This window comes from Sapajus apella, unplaced genomic scaffold (genome assembly GCF_009761245.1).
Source record: "Sapajus apella isolate SASKATOON/1434 unplaced genomic scaffold, GSC_monkey_1.0 scaffold12, whole genome shotgun sequence".
Lineage (NCBI taxonomy): Eukaryota > Metazoa > Chordata > Mammalia > Primates > Cebidae > Sapajus > Sapajus apella.
Genome location: NW_022436952.1, coordinates 8327259 through 8345662, shown reverse-complemented (window position 1 = coordinate 8345662; position 18404 = coordinate 8327259). Strand labels below are relative to the sequence as shown.

General features: G+C 59.1%; 1 protein-coding gene across 2 annotated transcripts; it reads left to right on the top strand.

The window, feature by feature from the left end:
• The first annotated feature begins 256 nt into the window (after positions 1 to 256).
• Positions 257 to 17729, top strand: COL1A1 (collagen type I alpha 1 chain). 2 transcript variants are annotated; one of them, XM_032279977.1, is made up of 51 exons: positions 257 to 510; positions 1963 to 2157; positions 2314 to 2348; positions 2451 to 2486; positions 2579 to 2680; positions 3374 to 3445; positions 3673 to 3717; positions 3879 to 3932; positions 4093 to 4146; positions 4653 to 4706; positions 4814 to 4867; positions 5202 to 5255; positions 5339 to 5383; positions 5500 to 5553; positions 5667 to 5711; positions 5884 to 5937; positions 6182 to 6280; positions 6369 to 6413; positions 6514 to 6612; positions 6746 to 6799; positions 7011 to 7118; positions 7212 to 7265; positions 7393 to 7491; positions 7656 to 7709; positions 7794 to 7892; positions 8791 to 8844; positions 9063 to 9116; positions 9220 to 9273; positions 9385 to 9438; positions 9886 to 9930; positions 10022 to 10120; positions 10420 to 10527; positions 10984 to 11091; positions 11318 to 11371; positions 11520 to 11573; positions 11782 to 11889; positions 11977 to 12030; positions 12157 to 12210; positions 12351 to 12512; positions 12613 to 12720; positions 12870 to 12977; positions 13081 to 13134; positions 13239 to 13346; positions 13694 to 13747; positions 13859 to 13966; positions 14300 to 14353; positions 14715 to 14822; positions 14915 to 15197; positions 15329 to 15519; positions 15815 to 16057; positions 16186 to 17729. In XM_032279977.1, the coding sequence occupies exons 1-51, from the start codon at positions 408 to 410 to the stop codon at positions 16330 to 16332; spliced, it is 4395 nt and encodes a 1464-aa protein (XP_032135868.1). In that variant the 5' UTR covers positions 257 to 407; the 3' UTR covers positions 16333 to 17729. The 2 variants fall into 2 exon arrangements, with proteins under 2 accessions (XP_032135868.1, XP_032135869.1); XM_032279978.1 differs by lacking the exons at positions 12351 to 12512; positions 12613 to 12720.
• Positions 17730 to 18404: the final 675 nt, after the last annotated feature.

Sequence of the window (18404 nt, the reverse complement as noted above, 5' to 3'; positions counted from 1 at the left end):
CCTACCCACTCAGCCCACACCGTTCTGAGGACTCAACGCATCCCTGCGACAGGACCTCTGGTCCAGGCTAGGCTGGGGGCTGGGGAGGCAGAGCTGCGGAGGGGGGAAATGTGGGGTGGACTCCCTTCCCTCCTCCTACCCCTCTCCATTCCAACACCCAAATTGGGGGCCGGGCCAGGCAGCTCTGATTGGCTGGGGGACGGGCGGCCGGCTCCCCCTATCCGAAGGGCAGGGTTCCTCCCTGCGCTGGATCAGGATAGTATAAAAGGGGCCCGGGCCAGTAGTCGGAGCAGACGGGAGTTTCTCCTCGGGGTCGGAGCAGGAGGCACGCAGAGTGTGAGGCCACGCATGAGCGGACGCTAACCCCCTCCCCAGCCGCAAAGAGTCTACATGTCTAGGGTCTAGACATGTTCAGCTTTGTGGACCTCCGGCTCCTGCTCCTCTTAGCGGCCGCCGCCCTCCTGACGCACGGCCAAGAGGAAGGCCAAGTCGAGGGCCAAGACGAAGACAGTAAGTCCCAAACTTTTGGGAGTGCACGGATACTCCTCTTTATCGTGCCTTGCGCTTGGTCCCGGGCGCCGCGGCTTAAACGGAGACGTGGATGCTCCGAAGACGGGAATGGGAGATGATGAGGGCTCTTCCTGGGCACCCTGAAAGAGGAGGGAGCTCATCCTGGGGAGGTTGGGAGGAGTGGGAGGTGAGGGTTGAGCGCGGCATGCGTTGGTGCAGGAGAGAATCCCGAGCGCGCAACTGGGAAAGTGGGGATCTGGGTGCAGAGTGGGGGAAGCACGTCGAAGATGGGATGGGGGCGCCGAGCGGGGGATTTGAAGCCCAAGATGTAGAAGCGATCGGAAAGGCTGTGGGATGATTCATAAGGAAAGATTGCCCTCTCTGCGGGCCAGACTGTTGCTGGGCCGCGGGGTGCTGGGCCGCGGGGGAGGGGGCGCGGAGCGTGGGCGGTGGAGGATGAGAAACTTTGGCGTGGACTTGGCGGGGTGGGGTCTTTGTGCCCCCTGCTGACCGATGCTGCGCACTGCACCTCCCTGTCCCGCGCTTCTTGGGGAGGAGCCGCAGCGGGAAGAGTTGGGTTTTTGCTCGGTGCGGACCCCACCTCTAGATCTGGAAAGTAAAGCAGAGGATGGGGCAGCCCCAGCCTCTTAAAGAGGTGGCCCGGCCGGCGAGGTTGGCCCCGCCCCAGTCCCGTTGCTTGGCGTTGCCCGCCACCTAGTGGCCGTCTGGGGAGCCGCTAGCGCGGTGGGAGTGGTTAGCTAACTTCTGGACTATTTGCGGACTTTTTGGTTCTTTGGCTAAAAAGTGACCCGGAGGCACTCACTGGGTTTGGGGGACTGGGAATGGCTGCGAGAGCGGGCTTTTAAGATGTCTAGGTGCTGGAGGTTAGGGTGTCTCCTAATTTTGAGGTACAATTCAAGTCTTGGGGGGACTTCAATCAGCCGCTCCCATTCTCCTAGCCCCGCCCCCGCCACTCACCTGCCCCGGGAATGGGGGCGGGATGAGGGCTGGACCTCCCTCCTCTCCTCCCGCGCCCTCCTCCAGTCCCCACCACGCAGGCCACTCCCCACGAGCCTGCCCTCGCGATAGGCCCCTCCTTCTTCCCCTCCCCGCCCCCCCCCACCCTGCGGTTTTTATTTCACTTGGCTTCAGCGCCAATGGGCTGAGGTTGGAGTTGGAAGCCACCGCAGCCTAAAGCTTTGTTTAAATTCCTGAGAACTGGAAAGAGTTACAGCCTCCCTGGCCAGGCGCCTCGGCGCTGTCACCGGCGCTGATGAGGAGCAGGCGAGCTTTTAAGGATTTGAGGAAAGAGGAACCGGGGGAGGGGCAGGAAGTGAAAAGCCCAAGTGTGCCTCTTAGATCCGGGGGAAAGGTGATTAAAGTGGGGGTCTTGGAGCCCGAGGTGGGGGTCCCAGCCTCCTGACAACCCCCCTCTTCCTCCGCCTGTCCCAGTCCCACCAATCACCTGCGTACAGAACGGCCTCAGGTACCATGACCGAGACGTGTGGAAACCCGAGCCCTGCCGGATCTGCGTCTGCGACAACGGCAAGGTGTTGTGTGATGACGTGATCTGTGATGAGACCAAGAACTGCCCCGGAGCCGAAATCCCCGAGGGCGAGTGCTGTCCCGTCTGCCCCGACGGCTCAGGTGCGGCGGCGCCCGGGGCCGGAGCTGGGGCTGGGGCTGGGGCTGGGGCTGGGGCTGGGGCAGGTCAGAGCCCGCTGGCCTTGCCTGCTGGAGACCCTGCCGCCGGGAACGGCCTTAGCAAACCCTGGCTCTAACGCGCGTCTCTTCTCCCCCTAGAGGTCACCACCGACCAAGAAACCACCGGCGTCGAGGTAATCTCCTGCCCTCGACTTTTGCCCCTCCGACGCCCGTGACTCCTCACGGTCCTCCCTTCTCTAACCTGGCCTCTTGTTTCTTCTCCCCTAATCCCACAGGGCCCCAAGGGAGACACTGGCCCCCGAGGTCCAAGGGTAAGCGTTGCGCTCTCTGGGCTGCCGGGAGCTGCAGGTGGGCGTGGCTCCCGGCCCCGAGCTCACCCCGGCCCCGCCCTCTCCCCCTGCAGGGACCTGCAGGCCCCCCTGGCCGAGATGGCATCCCCGGACAGCCTGGACTTCCCGGACCCCCCGGACCCCCCGGACCTCCCGGACCCCCTGGCCTCGGAGGAGTAAGTGGAGAGGCCTTGTGTGTCCACTCTCCCGTTTAGTTTTTGTTTTTTGACAGATGAAATAATTTTATACTTTGAGATAATTTCAAACTTACGGGAAAGTTGCAGGAATCCTACGGAAAACTCTCACATACCCTTCACAGTTTGTGACATGTACTTTATTAGTCTCTGTTTATGTATATGTTTTTTTTTTTTTTTTTTTTTTTTTTCCTGAACTGTTTGAGTAAGTTGCTACTGTCAGGCTCCTTTGCTCCTAAATACTTGGTGTGCTTTTCCTAAAAACAAGAGCATTCTCTTAACTGAGCATAGCACAATGATTACATTCATTCTCTAATGTGCGGTTCATGTTCAAAGTTCACCGATGTCCCAATAATGTCCTTTATAGATTCCACCCCCACACCCTGTCATGGCTCTAGTTTCCACACATGTGGAACGTTCCTCAGACTTTCTCTGTCTTTCATGGCACTTGAAGTTTTGAAGAATCCGGTTGTTTTGCAGACTGTTTCTCAATTTGGGATTGTCTGATTAGATTAGATGCAGGGATGCATTTTTGGCAGGACTATCTCCCAAGCAATGTTATTCTTCTCAGCACATCACACCAGGAAGTGCATGATGTCAGTTTCTTCCATCCTCAGTGCCATCTCCTGCCCTTCAATTCACTGTCCTGACCCTGACTTCTCTTGTTTGTTCTAGAACTTTGCTCCCCAGCTGTCTTATGGCTATGATGAGAAATCAACAGGAGGAATTTCCGTGCCTGGCCCCATGGTGAGCCAGCAGGGGGAGCAGGGATAACAGAAGGGACAATGGGTATCCAGAGAAGGTGGGCATAGGCGGCTGGCAAAGACAGCTTGGGAGGTCAGGATCACCTTTGGGACCTCAGAGCCCAGAGAGGATGCAGGATGGCTGGGTGGTCCCAACAGGTGTGAATGATACCACCCATGTGCTTTCCTGCAGAGGGATCACCATGCCCCCGCTTTTTCCTCCTTCTATAGGGTCCTTCTGGTCCTCGTGGTCTCCCTGGCCCCCCTGGTTCACCTGTGAGTATCCAGGAGGTCTTCATATGCCTCTTTGGGCTTTGGTCTTTTGGAGGGAAGACTGGGAGGAGGGCAGGGGAGATGCTCAGAGATCTCTTGGTAAGATTGGAGAAAGTTGGCAGGGACCAGCCTTCTAACCCCATCTTTTTTTCCTTCTTCTCAAGGGTCCCCAAGGCTTCCAAGGTCCCCCTGGTGAGCCTGGCGAGCCTGGAGCTTCAGTAAGTTCTTTCTATACCGATACACATTCCCTCTACAAACACACAGATTCTCCTATCGAAGAAACCCCAGGCCTGGGGTCTTCCTCACGTCTCCCCTCCAATCCCAGCCTTCCCCTTTTATTCTTATCCTTATTCTAACCACCTCTTCTATCTTTTCTAGGGTCCCATGGGTCCCCGAGGTCCCCCTGGCCCCCCTGGAAAGAACGGAGATGATGTAAGTATCCCCAGAAAGAAGATACCATCTGGCCTCATGGTATCAACCCTCATGGGTTGGGTCCTGTCATTTCCACTCCACCACCTTTGGGAGCAATACTCAGCAAAAGGAGGGCAAGTCGTTTCCAATGCACGGACTGCCCTTGAACAATAACCTTTCCCCTTAGTGAGATGATTCCCCCAGGTCCCTGACAAGGTGATTGTTCTCCTCACCCCAGCCACCTTAGAGCAATCCCCGACTCCATCCCTCCAGGGAAATTGGTGTACAGATGGTGAGATTAAAATGCTGGTGACAGAATTAAACAGAAATTCCTTTAGAGGCACTCAGATTTCACCAAATAAAGTTTCACTGTAGATTTACACTGAGCTGTAGATTCAAATATAAGATTCTGGGCCCCCAAACCTGACCTGCAACAGTCCAAAGAAGACTGAGACCTTCCTCACTTTTCCAGCCCCTGGGCAGTGGTGGGGAGGTAGGGGCATGATAGTCTTTTCTCTCCCACTCAGGGGGAAGCTGGAAAACCTGGTCGTCCTGGTGAGCGTGGGCCTCCTGGGCCTCAGGTAAGCAGGGGGCTGGGCTTCACTGCACTTGGGTGTCATTTAGGAGCTGGCTTCATGGTGGCGTATTCTAATGGCCCTTCCTCATCTTCTTCTTTATTTCTCTCCAGGGTGCTCGAGGATTGCCTGGAACAGCTGGCCTCCCTGGAATGAAGGGACACAGAGTGAGTTCCCTTTGAGTCATTGAAGCTCCCCAGTCCCTAGCATCCCACTGACCAATCCCAGCCCCTTCCCTGAAAGGTCCTGGGTGCATCATGGTGGGTGGCAGCCGCAGAAGTCCCAAGGGCCAGAGAGTGGACATCCAAAGGCACCTCCCTCTGTGGGAAGCAGTCCCAGTTAAAGGATTGGGTGAGGTCTTGAGCCAGTTGGGGTTTAGTCTAGCTCAGAAACACGGGGATGGCGGTGCTGACCTCCCAAGGCTCTTTCTCAGGTCTGGGTGGGTGCCAAGATGGTCCGCCCCTCTGCAGGTCCTGACCTTCTACCTCTCTCCTGCTTTAGGGCTTCAGTGGTTTGGACGGTGCCAAGGGAGATGCTGGTCCTGCTGGCCCCAAGGTAAGAGGCTGTCTGAACCACGGTCCTTCACATCCCCTGAGTCCCACCATGAACAAATTTCTCACTCATTATCTGTTCTACAGGGTGAGCCCGGCAGCCCTGGTGAAAACGGAGCTCCTGGTCAGATGGTGAGTGTGCCCAGTTCCAGAGGACAGGGACAGGGCAGGAGGCAGGGGCAAAATGGAGGCCTGGGGGAACAAGGCTGCCTCCCATCTCATCTGACTGCTCTTGGTTTGGTTGTCAGGGCCCCCGTGGTCTGCCTGGTGAGAGAGGTCGCCCTGGACCCCCTGGCCCTGCTGTAAGTACTCCTGGCCCCTTGGGGTACCTCTGGGCTCTGAAAGGGGCTCCCCTGAGCTCTAGGGACTGGCCAGTGCTCAGTGAACTCAACAGGGCTTCCCTTCTCTCCCGCAGGGTGCTCGTGGAAATGATGGTGCTACTGGTGCTGCTGGCCCCCCTGTGAGTGTGGCCCGTGGGCCTCAGGGCCTGGGAGTGGGGAGGGTCTCAGTGTCTGCTCTCAGGACTGACACTGGGGTTGGGTTATGTTGGTCTGAACGCCAGGACTTCTGTCCCAGGGTATGACTTGGAGCTGCCATCTTCCTTCTCGCTAACATTCCCATTTCATTCACAGGGTCCCACTGGCCCCGCTGGTCCTGCTGGCTTCCCTGGTGCTGTTGGTGCTAAGGTGAGACCCTGCTCTCCTCTGAGCATGACGCTCATGGGCCAAGGGGTTCACGTCTCCCTGTTCCCCAACAAAAGAGACCCAGAGTGGCAGGAGAGCGGGGAAAGCTTTGTCCTGGGGTCCCCATCTCTGATCTTAGAGTCCTGATCACGCTCTCCTGTCCCTGTCTCCCCTTCCTTCTGCCATCCAGAGAGGCACGGCTGGGTCTCCCAGGATGGCTTCTGATATGTCCTTTCTTCTGATCCAGGGTGAAGCTGGTCCCCAAGGACCCCGAGGCTCTGAAGGTCCCCAGGGTGTGCGTGGTGAGCCTGGTCCCCCTGGCCCTGCTGGTGCTGCTGGCCCTGCTGTAAGTGTCCCCGCCTCAGCGTCCCCTGTGGCACTTTCTAACCTGAGAGTCCTTGCCTGTCACCCACACTCTTTTCTCTCTGCCACAGGGAAACCCTGGTGCTGATGGACAGCCTGGTGCTAAAGGTGCCAATGTAAGTATCCTGCCAGGCTTCCGTCCCATCCTTGCTGCCTGCAGCCTGCTTACCCCATGCCCTCTGCTCCTGGGCTCACCTGTCTGTCTGCCTCCCACAGGGCGCTCCTGGTATTGCTGGTGCTCCTGGCTTCCCTGGTGCCCGAGGCCCCTCTGGACCCCAGGGCCCCGGCGGCCCTCCTGGTCCCAAGGGTAACAGCGTGAGTACCAACCTCTCCTTTCTGCCCGCCTCATGCACTGGCTCCAGTGCGGCTCTCATCTGGGGAGCAGGAAGATGCAGGTCAACTGAGCACCCCAACTCTCAACTCATCCTCTTCTTCTCTTCGCTTGCAGGGTGAACCTGGTGCTCCCGGCAGCAAGGGAGACACTGGTGCCAAAGGAGAACCCGTAAGTCCCCCTGCTCTCCTTCTTGCAGCCCAGCCCCCCCTGCCCCGGGAGGCCCTGAGGGAGATCCAGAAAGAAGAACCCCTAGTATTCTCGGGGAGCCCCTGCCCCACCCCCAGGAACCTGTGATGCTGCCGGCCCAGCCTCAGCCGGCTCTGAAGCTGGCACAGGATGGCCCCTCACCACAAGCCGCCCCCCTCTTGGCCCTCTCCAGGGCCCCGTTGGTGTTCAAGGACCCCCTGGCCCTGCTGGAGAGGAAGGAAAGCGAGGAGCCCGAGGTGAACCCGGACCCACTGGCCTGCCCGGACCCCCTGGCGAGCGTGTGAGTGCCCCTGCCTGCCCTCTCCCACTCCACCCCAGTGCCTGGCTGGTGCCTGTGTGTCTCTGAGCTCACTGGCCTCCTCTTCTCCCGCAGGGTGGACCTGGTAGCCGTGGTTTCCCTGGCGCCGATGGTGTTGCTGGTCCCAAGGTAACCTCTCCTTGAGGCCAGGGGGTCTGACCTGGCCGCTCCCTGGGCAGCCTCTTCCTCTGCTGGCCCGTGGCAAAGAGCCACAAACTTGAGACTCTAACTGTTCCTTGCAACTTCCCCCAACCAGGGTCCCGCTGGTGAACGTGGTTCTCCTGGCCCTGCTGGCCCCAAAGGATCTCCTGGTGAAGCTGGTCGTCCCGGTGAAGCTGGCCTGCCTGGTGCCAAGGTGAGGCCCCAGCCCTTCGGCCAGGCTTGGCCAGGCCCTGACCATCCCATGTGGGGTCTGGGATGAGGCGTCCTGGAGCCAGCCCAGGGGTCTGCCCTCTGGAGTCCTCCCCTACTCCATCATGCCTCTCCCTCAATCCCACTCGTAACTTTCCGCCTCCCTAGGGTCTGACTGGAAGCCCTGGCAGCCCTGGTCCTGATGGCAAAACTGGCCCCCCTGTAAGTATCACTCCCCCAAGCCCCTTCCCACTCTCCTGTCTGCCTCCCCCATCCTTACCGCTGCTTTCGTGCCTCCACCCCTAGGGTCCCGCTGGTCAAGATGGTCGCCCTGGACCCCCAGGCCCCCCTGGTGCCCGTGGTCAGGCTGGTGTGATGGGATTTCCTGGACCTAAAGGTGCTGCTGTGAGTATTTAGTGAGGATCAATGAAGAGCCAGCGACAGCCACACCAGGGACGCGAAGGAGTCCTGGGTTCTGGGCTCAGTTCCGCCGCTGATCTGCCGTGTGACCACTCACAGTCGCTTTCAGGACCTCCATCTCCCTATCTCTAAAATGAAAGACTTCTCTAGGCTCCGTGACCACTGCTCTGTCCCTGGAAATAAGTGTTGTTTGTGGCCCTCCACCCCACACACATGGGGACAGGACAGGCCTTGGATGTGACACCCCCAGTCTTGGTGGGTTCTTCAAAGTTCAAAAGGAGATAGCAAGGCCGGGCGCGGTGGCTCAAGCCTGTAATCCCAGCACTTTGGGAGGCCGAGGCGGGTGGATCACGAGGTCAAGAGATCGAGACCATCCTGGTCAACATGGTGAAACCCCGTCTCTACTAAAAATACAAAAAATAAGCTGGGCATGGTGGTGTGTGCCTGTAATCCCAGCGACTCAGGAGGCTGAGGCAGGAGAATTGCCTGAACCCAGGAGGCGGAGGTTGCGGTGAGCCGAGATCGCGCCATTGCACTCCAGCCTGGGTAACAAGAGCGAAACTCCGTCTCAAAAAAAAAAAAAAAAAACAAAAGGAGATAGCAGAGGAGATAAGAGGCCTTTGTGGTCGGGCCACAGTGGGCAGCGCATAGGAGGAAGGTGGGGGGTGGGGTGAGCAGGGGGAGCCTGGAAGGGCATCTTGGGAGGAGTGGACTCAGAGGGGCCCAGCAAGGAGCGCCTGCAGGGGCATTCCCTGGGGGCCAAACAGGAGAGTCTTTTGAAAAGCAAGTCCCGTAGAAAGTCCCACTCAGAGTAAATGGGAGGCCCCAGCAGGCCCTGGCTTCTCACTGCAGCCCCCTCAACCCTAACTCCCCTTCTCCGCAGGGAGAGCCCGGCAAGGCTGGAGAGCGAGGTGTTCCTGGACCCCCCGGCGCTGTCGTAAGTATCTCCTTTCCATCCCGACCCCCTTCCTGTCCCTGCCCTGGCACTTTCTCCTCCCTGCAGAGAGGGTGCTAGAGGCCACAGTCCTCACGACGCATCAGAGGCCCCCAGCGGGGTCAGCTTCGTCCAGGACCCCAGGCCCTGCCCACCTGCCCCTCTTCCCCTGCTGCTCAGGGCCTCCCAAGCCTGAGTTCTCCTTCGTTCTCTCCCCGCAGGGTCCTGCTGGCAAAGATGGAGAGGCTGGAGCTCAGGGACCCCCTGGCCCTGCTGTGAGTGTCCATGATGGGGAGATCTGGGGAGCAGGAAAGGGGAGATGCCCTTGGCCCCTCGTCTCCTCGGCTTCCCCGTGACCGCAGCATTCTCTCTGTGCAGGGTCCCGCTGGCGAGAGAGGTGAACAAGGCCCTGCTGGCTCCCCCGGATTCCAGGTGAGGCCTCGTGGCTGTCAGGGTGCTGGAAGGTAGGGGTGGGAAACACCTCTTTGGTCCCTTCCAGATTCTAAACCTTCCCCCCCTCGTTCCCCCATTTCCCTCCTACAGGGTCTCCCTGGACCCGCTGGTCCTCCCGGTGAAGCAGGCAAACCTGGTGAACAGGTAAGAGGGAGCAGTCTGCCAGAAGGGTGGGAGGTGTAGAGAATCCGAGGGGACAGGCCCCTGCTCTTAGCTAATCAGACAGCCATCAGCTAGAGAGATTGAGGTTAGATGCCAGAAAGAACTTCCTACCACGAAGGGAGCGGCACAGAGGCAAGTGGAGGGCTGCATGATTGCTAGTCTGGGCAACTTCTCATAAGAGTTGCTGGAATACTCTGTGGCTTTCCCACAACCCTTCTATTGATAAATCTTGGCCCACAATTTGGGGAAAGGGAGACCTCTGACACATCCCCAGGGGGAAGAGGGGCTGTTTGGGATCATCCCGGGTCAGTGCTGAGCAGGGGTTCACCTCGAATCACACCAGCCCCCAGGAGGAAGGAGAGTGGTTTCCAGCAGAGTGGCCCCAGGTAGGTTTCGCTCACTGCCTGTTCCTCCCCTCCTCCCCCTCAGGGTGTTCCCGGAGATCTCGGTGCCCCCGGCCCCTCTGGAGCAAGAGTAAGTAGGCCTCTCTTGCTGCATCTGTCAGGTGGCTTGTACTTGGCCCTGTCTCCAGAGCAGCCATCACACGCCCTACCTTCCCTTCTAGGGCGAGAGAGGCTTCCCTGGCGAGCGTGGTGTGCAAGGTCCCCCTGGTCCTGGTGGTCCCCGTGGGGCCAACGGTGCTCCCGGCAACGATGGTGCTAAGGTGAGTGCGGCATGGAAGGGGCTCTGGCCAGCAGCCCCAGGGCCAGGTCTCACCCACCATACAGCAGGGGTGACCGGCTATGACAAGAGCCATGGAGATAGGGTGCGGGAGGCAGGGACAAGACCAGGGTAGGGGCCACACAGCCTAAAGTCGGCGCTGTGAGTCTGTCCTTTTCATCTTTTCGTCTTGGTTCCTGTCTGGCCTCGGAACCAAGCCTGGGAGATGCCAAGTGGGGCCGAGGGCTATGACCCACTCTTGGGACCCCAGGTCTCACTCCAGTCTTCCTGGTTGTCATATAGGGTGATGCTGGTGCTCCTGGAGCCCCCGGTAGCCAGGGCGCCCCTGGCCTTCAGGGAATGCCTGGTGAACGTGGTGCAGCTGGCCTTCCAGGGCCTAAGGGTGACAGAGTAAGTTCAAGTTCAACCTTCCCCCTCCCCTGAGCCCTCTGTGGCTCCCATCCCTGCCTGCTTTGATCCTTCAACGTCTCTCCTTCTCCCTGGGATCTGCAGCTTTTCTCCCTAATCCTCCCCTCTTCCCCTCTGGCCTCTCTGCTGATGAATCCTTTCCTTGTGGTCCAGGCCCGTCTCTCCCCATGAGTTACCATGGTGATAAGAGGTGGGGGCATCTCCTTGATGGAGGCTCCCGGATTCATCCCGCTACACAAGTCAGGGGCCTCTTAACCTCACTTCCTCCTGAGTCTCCAGGCAGCAACCCTTTTTCCTGAAAGGATATTTGAGTCCTTGGCCCAGAGGGAGGCAGGGCAGAGCTGCGGAAGGCCTCTCAGGAAACCCAGACACAAGCCAAACACTGTAGGTCACCTCCTCACCCCATGCTGGAAGTCTCAAGCTTATCCATGTCTGTAGGGTGATGCTGGTCCCAAAGGTGCTGATGGCTCTCCTGGCAAAGATGGCGTCCGTGGTCTAACTGGCCCCATTGGTCCTCCTGGCCCTGCTGGTGCCCCCGGTGACAAGGTGAGGTGGCCGCCTCCGCTCCTTCTGCCCTAACACATAGCCTTCCCAGCAGGCCTGGGCATGGTTCCGTGGGCTTGGGTGGGGTGAAGAGAGCAGGTCTTGTCAAACTGAGCTGGCAACCCGGGAAGCTGCAGGGACCAGAGGGAGGGGAGGCTTTCCTGGGGTCATCTGCTGGGAGTGTTCAGGGGAGGCCCCTGACCCCAAGCCTCTTGTCCCTTGCTCTCAGGGTGAATCTGGTCCCAGCGGCCCTGCTGGTCCCACTGGAGCTCGTGGTGCCCCCGTAAGTATAGAAGACCTTTTAAGACCCCACACTTGGCCCTTCCCTGCCTTCACACAGCACCCTGGCCCTGTCTGCGCCTCTCCCCTCACCCCATCCCCACCTTCCCCTGTATCAGCGCATCTCTCCATTTCTCCTCCTTTTCTTCTAGGGAGACCGTGGTGAGCCCGGTCCCCCCGGCCCTGCTGGCTTCGCTGGCCCCCCTGTGAGTACCAAGACCCTCCTCATTTTTCATCACTGACTGGGACCTGGAACTGAATGAGGCCAAAGGCGTCAGCCCTCCTTGGGGGAGAAGGGTGGAGAGGGGATCATTTCCTACCTAAGCATCTTCCTGCCTCAGTTATTGCTCCTCCCCCAACCAGTGGAAACTCCAACCTCCTTCCCTCCACTCACTGCCCTGCTTCCTCCCCCAGGGTGCTGATGGCCAACCCGGTGCTAAAGGCGAACCTGGAGATGCTGGTGCTAAAGGCGATGCTGGTCCCCCTGGCCCTGCCGGACCCGCTGGACCCCCTGGCCCCATTGTGAGTCGCTCACCCTCTGTGCCCACGATGCTGGTGGGCTGGGACCCAGGACGGGCCCAGGCTTGATGCCTCTGTGCTCTCCTACAGGGTAACGTTGGTGCTCCTGGACCCAAAGGTGCTCGCGGCAGCGCTGGTCCCCCTGTGAGTATCGCCCGCCTCTCTGCTGAGCCTCTCTCCTCTCCTCAGGCACCGCTGGCAGGTGAGGGCAGCTGGGTCAGGTGAGTTGGCTGTTCTCCCCCTGACCGTTCCTCTGTTCTCTCCTGCCAGGGTGCTACTGGTTTCCCTGGTGCTGCTGGCCGAGTCGGTCCTCCTGGCCCCTCTGTAAGTCTCTGCAGTGGAGCCCATTGCTCTAGGTTGGGGGTGGCGGGCACAGGCTGCCAGAAGGATGGTGGGCCCAACTGAGAACCCGGTGATGCACCAGAGCCGCCTAGAGCCTCAGAGCCCCTCCTATCCCCATCCAGGGAAATGCTGGCCCCCCTGGCCCTCCTGGTCCTGCTGGCAAAGAAGGCGGCAAAGGTCCCCGTGGTGAGACTGGCCCTGCTGGACGCCCTGGTGAAGTTGGCCCTCCCGGCCCCCCTGGCCCTGCTGGCGAGAAGGGATCCCCTGGTGCCGACGGACCTGCTGTAAGTGCTAGCTCCGATCTCTGCAGCTCTGGTGGTGTCCAGAGCTGGGGAGGGTCCCTGTCCCTCTGTCCAGCACCTCACCCCCATTTGCCTCCCACAGGGTGCTCCTGGTACTCCCGGACCTCAAGGTATTGCTGGACAGCGTGGTGTGGTCGGCCTGCCTGGTCAGAGAGGAGAAAGAGGCTTCCCTGGTCTTCCTGGCCCCTCTGTAAGTGCCCCCTCACCTTGGGGTGAAAAACTGTCACAGGACTTGAAGGGGGATGGAGCCAAGGAGGACAGATTTGGTAGAGATGACCTCAAGGGACTCAAGAGTCCTCCCAGACCCTACCTCTGGCCTGACTCTTTCTTCTCCCTTAGGGTGAACCTGGCAAACAAGGTCCCTCTGGAGCAAGTGGTGAACGTGGTCCCCCTGGTCCCATGGGTCCCCCTGGATTGGCCGGACCCCCTGGTGAATCTGGACGTGAGGTGAGCAGTCCCCAGCCTCCGTGCCAGTACCTGCAGCATGGCCACTGTGGCCTTGCCTGAGCCCTCTTCCCCGGTTGACTCTCACTTCTCTCTCTCTCTGCAGGGAGCTCCTGGCGCTGAAGGTTCCCCTGGACGAGATGGCTCTCCTGGCCCTAAGGTTAGATGGCAGTACTCCATGGCCACAGCCTTGTCTGCTGCTTCCCCGCCCCATCCTGGCCCTTTGGCTGGGGCTGACCCATACTCCTCTGCTTCCCCCACCAGGGTGACCGTGGTGAGAGCGGCCCCGCTGGACCCCCTGGTGCTCCTGGTGCTCCTGGTGCCCCTGGCCCCGTTGGCCCTGCTGGCAAGAGTGGTGATCGTGGTGAGACTGTAAGTAGCTGGACTCCAGCTCCCTGCATCTGGTTAGGCCAGAGACTCTCCAGGCCTCCTTAGAAGGATGGGTGTCAGACTTCACTCAGGCAGCGGGGGAAAGGAGATCCTGCACGATGTCAGGGACTTAATGCAAACACTGAGCTAAAGCTCAGCCCAAGTTCCCTCTCCTGTGGGTTGGCCCCAGCTCCCATGAAGATTGCAGCGGGGAGGTTTCCCTGGGGTCGGGAGAGATGGCCACAGTGGGAGGGAGCTGAGGAGAGAGATCCAGCAGCGGGGAGGCCTCACCCCGCAGCCCCAGCCTCAGCCTGCCTGGCCCAGATCTCATGCTCTCCTTCTCTCCCCAGGGTCCCGCTGGTCCCGCCGGTCCTGTTGGCCCTGTTGGTGCCCGTGGCCCCGCTGTAAGTACCCTGCTGTGTCTCCCATGCCTTCAGAACCCTACAGATGCCGACAGTGCGCCACTCAATGCCAGTGGAACTTCCACCTGACGGTTTGTCTCTTCTCTCTTCTAGGGACCCCAAGGCCCCCGTGGTGACAAGGGCGAGACTGGCGAACAGGGTGACAGAGGCATAAAGGGTCACCGTGGCTTCTCTGGCCTCCAGGGTCCCCCTGGCCCTCCTGTGAGTATGCTCAGTCCCTCCCCAGCATTCATGCTGTGCTGTGTGATAGGAGGAGGAGCTTTGTCTCAGTTTCCCCCTCTGGATAGGGGGACCCCTCCCTAGTGGGAACTGGGGTCTGAAGACTGATGGGCAACTCCGGATAGCTTCTGAGAGGGTGAGGGATGCACAGAGAGGGATGATGGGAGATGTCTCAGCCCACAAACACCCTGGGGCTAGATTTCCAGAATAACGAAGGGGTATGGGTTGCCCACGCTGCCCTCATCTCTCCAGCCAGGCCCTCTGGCTACATTTGACCCACACTGGGCCTGAATTGCCTTTGTATCTGTCCTTCAGGGCTCTCCTGGTGAACAAGGTCCCTCTGGAGCCTCTGGTCCTGCTGGTCCCCGAGTAAGTCATGCCTTCTCTCTCCACTTCCTGATCCCCAAGCCCAGGCTCACTCAGGGCCCTTTGCCAGGGACCCAGGCACCCTTTGCCTCTCTGGAAAAGGGTTGAGGGACAGAGAATGGGCAAAGGGAAGAAGAATCCTGAACAAACAATCTGGTCTAGCCTTGGCCTCTCAGCTCCCCAGTCCGTCCTCTCCTGGCTCAGCTGCTGGAAGGAGCTATGACACGTCTTAGAGAAAGAGGCCGAGGCTGGCTGTATGAGGCCATGGAGCCAGAGCCCGCAGGGAGGGTGGTGGGCTTCTCCTCCAGAGCTGGGGTTGTTGGGGCTTCTGGCAGCCTTTCTCAAACCAGTCCTCCCACTCCAGGGTCCCCCTGGCTCTGCTGGTGCTCCTGGCAAAGATGGACTCAACGGTCTCCCAGGCCCCATCGGGCCCCCTGGTCCTCGCGGTCGCACTGGTGATGCTGGTCCTGTTGTACGTAGCCCCTCATCCCCTCTGCTCATGGCCCTCCAGCCCCCAAAGCACTCGGATGCCAGTAATCCCCACTCTCCTCCCTCTCTGTGCAGGGTCCCCCTGGACCTCCTGGCCCTCCTGGTCCCCCTGGTCCTCCCAGCGCTGGTTTCGACTTCAGCTTCCTGCCCCAGCCACCTCAAGAGAAGGCTCACGATGGTGGCCGCTACTACCGGGCTGATGATGCCAATGTGGTTCGTGATCGTGACCTCGAGGTGGACACCACCCTCAAGAGCCTGAGCCAGCAGATCGAGAACATCCGGAGCCCCGAGGGCAGCCGCAAAAACCCCGCCCGCACCTGCCGCGACCTCAAGATGTGCCACTCTGACTGGAAGAGCGGTGAGGGCCTGCCCTAGCCTCCCCCTCCCTCCTACTCCTGCCGTGCCAGGGTCTGCATGCCCATGTGTGCCCCCTACCGTATGGTGCTGGCTGCCCCCTTCCCTGACCCCACCTTGCCTGCCCTACCACAGGAGAGTACTGGATTGACCCCAACCAAGGCTGCAACCTGGATGCCATCAAGGTCTTCTGCAACATGGAGACTGGTGAGACCTGCGTGTACCCCACTCAGCCCAACGTGGCCCAGAAGAACTGGTACATCAGCAAGAACCCCAAGGACAAGAGGCACGTCTGGTTTGGCGAGAGCATGACCGACGGATTCCAGGTGCGTGAGCTGGACCTCAGAGCCAGTGTCAGGAGAGGGGCTAGCCCAGCGCTCAGAAGGGACATGAAGTGCTGGAGTAGGTTTCTGCTAAGGGTGATGGACAGAGCTGGGCTGGGAGGTACGGGTCCCGGGTCCCTGATAGTGGTTCAGACACAGGCTGCCTACGGGCAGGTGGTGGCCCCTCTCAATAGAAGGTGCATTGGGCAGCTCTCTGAGGGCCCCAGACAGGGAGGCCAGTCAGGACTACAGGTTCCCACACAGCGGCTCACTCCTCCCTCCCTCCCCTCCCCTGCAGTTCGAGTATGGCAGCGAGGGCTCCGACCCTGCCGATGTGGCCATCCAGCTGACCTTCCTGCGCCTGATGTCCACCGAGGCCTCCCAGAACATCACCTACCACTGCAAGAACAGCGTGGCCTACATGGACCAGCAGACTGGCAACCTCAAGAAGGCTCTGCTCCTCCAGGGCTCCAACGAGATCGAGATCCGCGCCGAGGGCAACAGCCGCTTCACCTACAGCGTCACCGTCGATGGCTGCACGGTGAGTCCCCGGAATCCCCAGGCAGGGCCCCACCTCTCTGGACTTGAGCCCTTTGGGCAGGCCATGGCGGCCTCCCTCCATCACTCCCACGTGGTAATGCCCCTCCCGTTGTCTCCGCCCCACCCCAGAGTCACACTGGAGCCTGGGGCAAGACAGTGATCGAATACAAAACCACCAAGACCTCCCGCCTGCCCATCATCGATGTGGCCCCCTTGGACATTGGCGCCCCAGACCAGGAATTCGGCTTCGACGTTGGCCCTGCCTGCTTCCTGTAAACTCCCTCCATCCCAACCTGGCTCCCTCCCACCCAAACAACTCTCCCCCCAACCCGGAAACAGACAAACAACCCAAACTGAACCCCCTCAAAAGCCAAAAAATGGGAGACAGTTTCACATGGACTTTGGAAAATATTTTTTTCCTTTGCATTCATCTCTCAAACTTAGTTTTTATCTTTGACCAACCGAACATGACCAAAAACCAAAAGTGCATTCAACCTTACCAAAAAAAAAAAAAAAAAAAAAAGAATAAATAAATAACTTTTTAAAAAAGGAAGCTTGGTCCACTTGCTTGAAGACCCATGCGGGGGTAAGTCCCTTTCTGCCCGTTGGGCTCATGAGACCCCAATGCTGCCCTTTCTGCTCCTTTCTCCACCCCACCTTGGGGCCTCCCCTCCACTCCTTCCCAAATCTGTCTCCCCAGAAGACACAGGAAACAAGGCATTGTCTGCCCGGCAACCAAAGACGATGCTGAAACACCCCAGCGGCCCCACCCTCAGCCCGCTCCTGCCTGCCCAGCACCCCCAAACCCTGGGGGGACCTGGGGTTCTCAGACTGCCTAAGAAGCCTTCCCATCTGGCACTCCCATGGCCCTAGCAACATCTCCCCTTCGTTTTTGAGGGGGTCGTGCCCAGGGAGCCACCAGCCCCTCACTGGGTCCGGAGGAGAGTCAGGAAGGGCTACGGCAAGCGGAAACATCGGATTCGGGGAAAGCGCGACAATCCCTGGTGCCCAGGGCTGGGCGGGAGAGACTGTTCTGTTCCTTGTGTAACTGTGTTGCTGAAAGACTACCTCGTTCTTGTCTTTATGTGTCACCGGGGCAACTGCCTGGGGGCGGGGATGGGGGCAGGTGGAAGCGGCTCCCCGTTCTATACCAAAGGTGCTACATCGATGTGATGGGGTAGGGTGGGGAGGGAATTACTGGTGCTATAGACATTTAGATGCCCCCCCAGGCCGGCAAATGTTCCTTTTTGTTCAAAGTCTATTTTTATTCCTTGATATTTTTCTTTTTTTTTTTTTTTTTTTTTGTGGATGGGGACTTGTGAATTTTCTAAAGGTGCTATTTAACACGGGAGGAGAGGCGTGCGGCTGCAGCCCAGCCCGGCTTACTTTCAACCTCTCCACCGCCTCTGGCTTCTCAGGCCTCTGCTCTCCGACCTCTCTCGTCTGAAACCCTCTCCTCCCACAGCGGCAGCCCATCCTCCCGGCTCTCTCCTAGTCTGTCCTGCGTCCTCTCTCCCGGGTTTCAGAGACAATTTCCCAAAGCACAAAGCAGTTTTTCCCCCTAGGGGTGGGAGGAAGCAAAAGACTCTGTACCTATTTTGTATGTGTATAATAATTTGAGATGTTTTTAATTATTTTGATTGCTGGAATAAAGCATGTGGAAATGACCCAAACATCACTGGCAGTGGCCTCCTAATTTCCTTCTTTGGAGTTGGGGGAGGGGGGGACATGGGGAGGGGGCTTTGGGGTGGTGGGCTTGCCTTCCATTCCGGCCCTTTCCCTCCCTGATTCTCTTCTAGATTCCTCCATAGCCCCCTCCCCTTTCTCTCACCCTTCTAATGCCTCAAACCTTTTCTTTCCTCTTTTTTTGTTTTTTGTTTTTTTAATAGGGACGGGGTTTCATTGTGTTAGCCAGGATGGTCTCGATCTCCTGACCTCGTGATCCACTCGCCTTGGCCTCCCAAATTGCTGGGATTACAGGTGTAAGCCACCTTGCCCGGCTCCTCTTTTATTTTCTATCTCTTGTAATTCTCCTTGCACGTTTTCCAAATCCTCTTCTCCCCTGCAATACCATACAGGCAACCCACGTGTGCAACACACACACACACCCTTCACACCTGGGGTTGTCCAAACCTCATGCCCACTCCCGCTCAAGCCTATCCACTCTCCACTGCCCTGGACACCCTGCAGTTGGTGGCGGTGGGAGGCTCATGGATACTGGGAGGGGAAAGGGAGTGGACCCCATGAAGAGGACCTGAGGGCCCCTCCCTGGACTGACATGGTCTCTGCTCCCTCCTCACCCACTCTGAGCTCCTGCCAAAGGAGCAGTGCAACAGGAGAGGGGTCTG

Excerpts from the sequence above, each read along its gene's own strand:
- COL1A1 (XM_032279977.1), top strand. The coding sequence starts at position 408 with ATGTTCAGCTTTGTGGACCTCCGGCTCCTGCTCCTCTTAGCGGCCGCC. Across the intron at positions 511-1,962 it reads CGAGGGCCAAGACGAAGACA|TCCCACCAATCACCTGCGTA; the intron begins GTAAGTCCCAAA and ends CGCCTGTCCCAG. Across the intron at positions 2,681-3,373 it reads GACCCCCTGGCCTCGGAGGA|AACTTTGCTCCCCAGCTGTC; the intron begins GTAAGTGGAGAG and ends TGTTTGTTCTAG.